The sequence below is a fragment of the Engraulis encrasicolus genome, chromosome 23 (genome assembly GCF_034702125.1).
Source record: "Engraulis encrasicolus isolate BLACKSEA-1 chromosome 23, IST_EnEncr_1.0, whole genome shotgun sequence".
Taxonomy (NCBI): Eukaryota; Metazoa; Chordata; class Actinopteri; order Clupeiformes; family Engraulidae; genus Engraulis; species Engraulis encrasicolus.
In genome coordinates, this window is record NC_085879.1 from 16940041 (window position 1) to 16947540 (window position 7500).

Here is a 7500-nt window from a genome sequence, read left to right on the forward strand (position 1 = left end):
CTTTAATTCTGAATGATTAACTAATAATATTAAATAATAATATTAAATAATAATAAACCATTACGTAAACATAGCCACTGTGTCTCCAGCATTCTTCAAAGACAGCAGTAGCCTATTGTGTTAAAATGTATAACAGTACTACAGTCGTGTTTGTGCGGGGTGGGGGCGTTCGTTCACTCGGTTCACATAGTATGAATGACATGTGTGCCAGGTGGCGGGGGGGTAATTGCGCAGTGTGCGTCGTAATTACAATCTGACTTTTAAAGCGTATCAATCAGTCAGCCAGTCAGTCATACAGCTGCATGGGTCCCTTGTGAGGTGCTCTCCATAGTATGTCATTAACAGCACACTGTACTGTGCTGTATGACGTGGTGGTGTGGGAGATGAATGTTCGAAAGTAGGTATTGGGCTGTATGGCTTACTACATGCAGGCACACACACACACACACACACACACACACACACACACACACACACACACACACACACACACACACGCACACACACGCGCGCAAACACACACACACACGCGCGCAAACACACACACACACACACACACACACACACACACACACACACACACACACACACACACACACACACTTGAGGCCCGAAGAGTATGTTGGTTCCAATAGCTAATCAAAATGTAATAATAAAAATGAATAATTTGCACATCAGTTATGTGATGCAAAGTAGAGTATGAGTATTGGCAATATTGTGGTGGTGTGGGGGAGACACAACACAGTTCTCCAGTGGTATGCACCCACCCACTAAAGGCAGGTTGGGGGTGGCATTGAAATGGCAGGCAATGTCATCAATGTGTCACGAGAGCATGTCACCAGCACACTGCACACTATGAATCATCATCCACTATATCCCAGACTCAAGGTCCAATTCAAAGCAGACACACAATGGCACATGCCCATATAAAAAAGAAAGACAACATTATGTTAAATAAAAAAAATGAAAACAGATGAATAACTCAATAAATAGACAGACAGAAACACACGTAAAAAAGACACTGGTACCAGAGTTTCCACATGAACGAATGGTAGCGCACAGCACCAGGAGCAGGGCATGAGGTGTGGGTGAGGCAGAGGTCAGGTGTCTTTCTATTGTGCACTCGCTTAATAACTTCTGTAGTGTTAATTAAACGCTTAATGAGTCACATTTAACACCTTTAGTTGGTTGAATTTACTGTGAGTATGTATGAGATGGTGGTGTGGTGGGGAGACAAAACACAGGACTCTTAACAGTGTGTAACCACCAAAGCATGGGAATGGCAGGCAGGCGAGCAGGCAGCAAGTATTTTTAGAGGCGCAGAGTGTACAAGACACTTTGCATTGTTAATGTAACATTTAGAGAGTTGATTTTGACACTCTTCCAGTGCTCATACTCTGTTAGTGTTGAATCAACTCAGCAAATCTATTGTGTGGCTGACATTAAGCATATCAGGTCATCGGGCCAATAGGCTGCCTTTGTTTCTGACCTTGTGCTGTTGTTGATAGAGTGAGTGAGTGAGGGACAGTGGGTTTTGCAGTGTGCAGCTAAGCATTAAAGATTAAACTTTACAACTCATTTGCATAAAATTAAACTTCTCTCGACTATTTCTCTTTACATTGCTTGTCATCGCGTGCCTTATAGGAATGAATACAGCACTGAAGTTGTGTTTGCTCAGTTCTATTGCACACATAACCACTGTTGCTGTAATTCCCTGGGAAACGTTTCAGCCGTGCAACTGGCTGTCTTGGTTGGTGACATGAATTACTGTTACCAAAGAGAACAACACCAAATCTGTTCAGACCGAAATGTTTGTCTAAATTGAATTTGCTGCCATGCTCTACAGCTGTGAATGATTTTCCCTTTTTAGCAGTGAATGGATTCTTCTTTTACCAGTGAATGATTTTTGTTTCCCAGAATTGACTCAAAATATATTTTTAAAAAAATGTCTAGCATGAACACAACTGACTGACTGCTGTTTTTAGTTGTATGCTGTGATGTTTGTCCATCAGACGGAAACTGGTTCGCTTTTCGAAGGGTTTGCATGCAGTAGACGTTTGTTGACCTTTTTCTTGTGCGAGGAAAGCAGTTTGTCCTTGTGTTGATTTCGGTGTGCCCTGTGTGTCACCACCTGCAGATATCCAGGAGTGCTATGAGGTGACCCTGCAGCTCAACGCCTCTGACAACGGGCCAAAGGAGAACGGAGTGGAGAAGGAGGCCACGGAGGTAGACACACACACACACATATACACACACACACACACACACACACACACACACACACACACACACACACACACACACACACACACACACACACACACACACACACACACACACACACACACACACACACGCACGCAGACACACACGCACGCAGACACACACACACACACACACACATTCATGCACGCACACACACAGAGAAACACGCACTCACATACACTACATGCATACACACACATGCATATGCACACACACTCACATACTACATGCAAACGCACACGGATACGCAAATGCACACATGTGCATGTACGTAAAGACACACACGTGCACAGACACGCACGGACAGACAGAGATATTCACACACATATGCATGTATACACTTGCATACACAGAAGTAGGCTCTACATTTTATTCCTTGCAGTTGAGCAGAGGTAAGAGGTCCTCAACAGGTTTCAGCCTTTTTTGGCCACTGGTGAAAAAAAACAACATTCAAAGCAACACTAACTCAAAAGACACATTCACACCATGAAATGTTATCACAGTAACTACGACTCTGATAAACAACAAAGACAATCTTGCCTCGGGACATTTCCAACCTCCTTCCTTACAAATCAAACATGAGATTAAGATTTCATTGCAAAAAATAAAGGAAGCTTAGATGGATGTTTAGAACACATGAAGCTAAACAGATACATGTACAGTACATGAAATAATGAATGGTGACATGTTGAAGTGGCCACCTTGAGACCAGGGGCGGAGTGGCCCACCTTTTCCCACCGGGAGAATTTTCCCCTTGGCGGCCCTCTTTAAAAAAAAAAAAAACAGAAAAAAAAACAAAGCGAACAACATGGTTTCCTAACCAAAAAGACAAAAGCCACGAAATCTGCAGTCGTACTACATGTGAACATTAGTGTTGTCAAAATATCAACCTGAAGTGGAGAATTGTAGCCTACACCTTGATGAAATGCACAGCCAGTGGTGTAGTCTACGTAAAACGCAGGTAGGCCTATACGCACCCATTTCAAAATTTCAGGGATTACAGTATACCCACTTAAAATTGATTGATCCATTATTTACAATAGCACAAATATATACAGTACACATCAAAAAATGCTCAAATATACAGTATATCCACTTCAAAAAGTAGACTACACCACTGGAGCCATCATCACAGTCCAAAGCATTCATAGGCCTACTAGGTTAGGCTACATCACGCTACTGCTCCATGCAAATGTGCACTCCACAGTCATTTTTGACCGTTTGAAATTGAAATATCGTTTAAGGAAGACAGGATGAGCATGGGCACAAAGTTTTGAGTATGGGGATTTTTAGAAGAGTAGGCTTACAAAATATAGTAGGCTAGTAGCCTATAGCTTACAAAAAGTCTGTCTACATTGTGCAATAAACCCACCATGCAGCAAATAAGCCAAACCTAGCTACTTCAAAGCACAACCATAAGTCAACAAAATGTATAACCAAACGGTGTAGGCCTACCTTAAAATGCTGTCTTCGTCGCAGCAAATGTCTTTGTTTCTTGCAATCACTACTTAAATCCACAGCTTAGCCTACACACCCAGCACTGGTCACATCAGAATCTTGTGTGGTAATTATTTTGTTCCATTTCTTCAGACATAGGCTACATCCTAAATGTACCACATATAAATATATGTATGATAATAATATTATTTCGACTATAAGGAGATATACTGGTAGTTCTAACAAATCAAAACAAAACCCATTGCTTCTGTTAGGTGCAGTTCTCTTCCATACCACTTGGTGGAGTCTGTTCGTAACCCAATTCAATAACCACAGAGCAAGTGAATCTGGACTGGAAAGACTGTAAACTGTAACAGTCGTGTGGAAATCGGAAAATAACTCATAATTTATTAATATTTCCATCCTTTGGTAACCAATCTACATATCACAGGTTCTTCAAATACTGAAAACGAAACTGTGTTACTAAGATCTTGTAAACTTCCGCGATCTACGCTGTATGAAAATTATCAGTAGCGAAGGGGTGTGGCCAATTTACTTACTTGACACCGTCAGTGAGGTATTGCCGTCTGGTATACGGTATAAATACTGGCTAGTCAGCTAGCTTGTCGGACATACGGGGAAGTGGAAAGTTGGAAGCCAGTGCATATTAGTACAATCTCGAAGTTACAGGGCTTGTCAAGAATGCAGGGGTGGCCGCATTATTACATTTCACGGCCGCGGCCCACCGGGACAAGTCCCCGATCTCCCGACGGCCACTCCGCGCCTGCTTGAGACCATATGCCTTTAGACACACATGCTTTATTGTTCTATGAATAGGGCTGTGAATAATTGTTACCCAAAGCACATTAAAATAGTTTGGCACATAGGATGGCTTCCATTGGCAAACAATGGCGCTAGTGGAAAATCAGAGCATGCTTAGTTAGAGAAGTGAGTGTAAAGAAAGATAACGATAGATTACAAGAGGTGTGTGTGTGTGAATGTGTATGTGTGTGTGTGTGTGTGTGTGTGTGTGTGTGTGTGTGTGTGTGTGTGAGAGAGAGAGAGAGAGAGAGAGAGAGAGAGAGAGAGAGAGAGAGAGAGAGGAGAGGAGAGAGAGAGAGAGAGAGAGAGAGAGAGAGAGAGAGAGAGAGAGAGAGAGAGAGAGAGAGAGAGATGGTCAGGGAGCCAGAGTTGTGGGCAGACCCTCCACTGTGTGAGTGATTTCTGGGAAGGCCACTGCAGAGATGTTGAGTGACACCATGTGCTTAGCAGTGGGACCCACAACCACACACACACACACACACACACACACACACACACACACACACACACACACACACACACACACACCCACACCCACACACACACACACACACACACACACACACACACACACACACACACACACACACACACACGTCCACCATGTGCTCAGGAGTGGTTCTCCTCATGACAGCCCCGTCGACTCAGCGTAGAGTAGAGTAGAGGAGGCCTCTCATTACAAAAGCCTGAAGTCACATGGCTGCTTTACCAAATATTTATAGCCGAGAAAGCACAGCAAATAGCCCCATACCACCACCAGACGCAAAGGCAGAGCAGGGTTTATTTTGGTGACTGGGAGAGGGATAGAAAGTAAAAGCAAAGACTGTGAAAATGGGAGAAAGTTGAGAAGGGATTTTTTTCTGGATAGTGACGTGGAGGGAGGAAAGAGAAAAAGGGAGAAAAGTAGGACTCTGAGGGGGAGAGGAATGTGTGCAGGCATGTCTCAGTGGTACAGGTTTGTCTGGTTGTCTGGTGTTGCACATGATTTCGTAGACCACCCATTCATGCAGTTGCAGATGGGAAGATGGTTGGTGTTTGATGGATCAATGGGCCCCGAATGAGATGTTTCATCACCTGCATGATTTTTTAATATGCTGTAAGATTATATTGTTTGTTTTCCAAAGCTATGCCAGGGTTGTAATGAAACCGATCTTTGGCTTCTCCTAGATCTAGAGAGAGGGAGAGAGAGAGAGAGAGAGAGAGAGAGAGAGAGAGAAAGAAATACACATAAGAGACACAGAGAGAGGAGGACAAACACCAAGGCTGAATAATAGACGGTGTATGTGCCACCCAGTAAAATTGGGTACTACACTTGTTACTTCCTTTCCCGTTTTTGTTTGTTGGCACAGGTTTGTTGTTAGCTAGCTTTAACTAATGACATTCCATTAGGCTTTTGAAAGCATCGCTCTAAGACAGGACAGCGTGAAGTACACCCTATGCAGTATGCACCCTCTTAAAAAAACTTTCTAAACATTTTGCTCAACACATGAAGTCAGAATTGGTTTTAATTCACATCAGAATTGTTATGGTCATTTAAGACTTTGACAACTTTATGTCCGCCTCAACTGCCTATGACAAGTTTCCAGATCCGTCTTTACCTCATTGAGTGTACAGTAGTGTGGCAAGGCTATGTGTGTTAGGGTAAGTTTCTTTGTCCTGTCATCTCCTTGTGACAGTTTGAAAAGTGTTGCCAGACCTGCACTTGGCCCCCTGTCATAGATGTGTGAACTCGCCTGACGGATGTACCACCAACAGCAGCTGTGCTCCATGTTGGGAGTAGAGTGGAAAGGACACAGAATGCTGCAGACACTTAAGGTGGGGGTTGGAGTGCACGGTAGTGTTTCCCAACCCTTTTTTTGTCTTGCACACCTCCTTAACCTTTTTGGTACACAATGAGTACCCTCTCACTCATACTCGTATCTTCCTCCACCTCAAGGTGACCATGCTCCATACATTAGTATTATTATTACGTTTCTCCACATACACTGTACAGTGTGCTTGTACCCCTAGTGCAGGGGTGGGAAACCTTTTTCATTTGAAAGGCCACTTCAAATTTGATTTCAGTCCTCCTAGGGCCATACTATGAACACTTCACTAGGTTCCCTCAAAATTTTATTTGAAGTGTAATATCTAACATTTCTTTACAAAACCTGTCATGCTTCATGTGAAACTTTAACTGCATAACATTTAACTGCATAACAATTATGTCCGGGGGCGAATAAGACGGCCTCAAGGGCAGTGAACGACCCTATTGACATACATTCCCCATGTCTGCTCTAGTGGTACATGTATTCTTGGTTGGGAATCACTACAGGATATGGTATGGTGTCTGGGAGCAAGTTGAAGCTGTATTTGATTTTGATGTTATCTAGCTCTTCTTATCAGTATTTTCTATACTTATCTACTGCTTCTCCTTGTGAACGTGTCTGCTGTAGTTGTCGGCTGTTCCAGACAACACCTCAATCAATATATTGTCTAAAGTAAAGATAAAGTCATCTACTCTCCTCTACCACTGTAGCTCAGTCACTTCTGAGCTGGTGCTCTGACCCACCAGTAGGAGTCACTGTTGTCCACTGTGACCAGGCCACAGACAGATGTAGATTACTGTAGTGTCATGAAGTTTAGTAAAAGGCTTTTCTTTGTGTGACGTTTCTTACTGGTAATTACAGGTGTTAGACAATGAAACTGAAACACCTGCCATTTTTGGTGTGGGACAGCTTCCTCTTGTGTCCACAGTTAATCCTGTTGGATATGAAGGACCACCACAACAGCTGAACCTGGCCAAGACAGAGCTCCTGGTGATCCCAGCTAAAGAGTCGCTCAGTCACAACATCAACCTCAAGACAGGCTCCACCATCGTGACCCCAAACAAAGTCGCCAAAAACCTCGGCGTCATGATTGATGATGAGCTGTCATGCTCCAACTACATCAACTCGGTCACCCGGACCTGTCGAATCCAGATGTCCAACGTACGGA

General features: G+C 43.4%; 1 protein-coding gene across 5 annotated transcripts in view; it reads left to right on the forward strand.

Moving 5' to 3' along the window:
- The window catches only part of dlg3 (discs, large homolog 3 (Drosophila)), a 183162-nt gene that overhangs the window by 28291 nt on the left and 147371 nt on the right, over positions 1-7500 (forward strand). For all 5 annotated transcript variants that reach the window (XM_063190633.1, XM_063190634.1, XM_063190635.1 and 2 more), the window contains exon 3: positions 2138-2226. In XM_063190633.1, coding sequence (XP_063046703.1) covers positions 2138-2226 — 89 coding nt within the window. The remainder of the gene's footprint in view (positions 1-2137; positions 2227-7500) is intronic.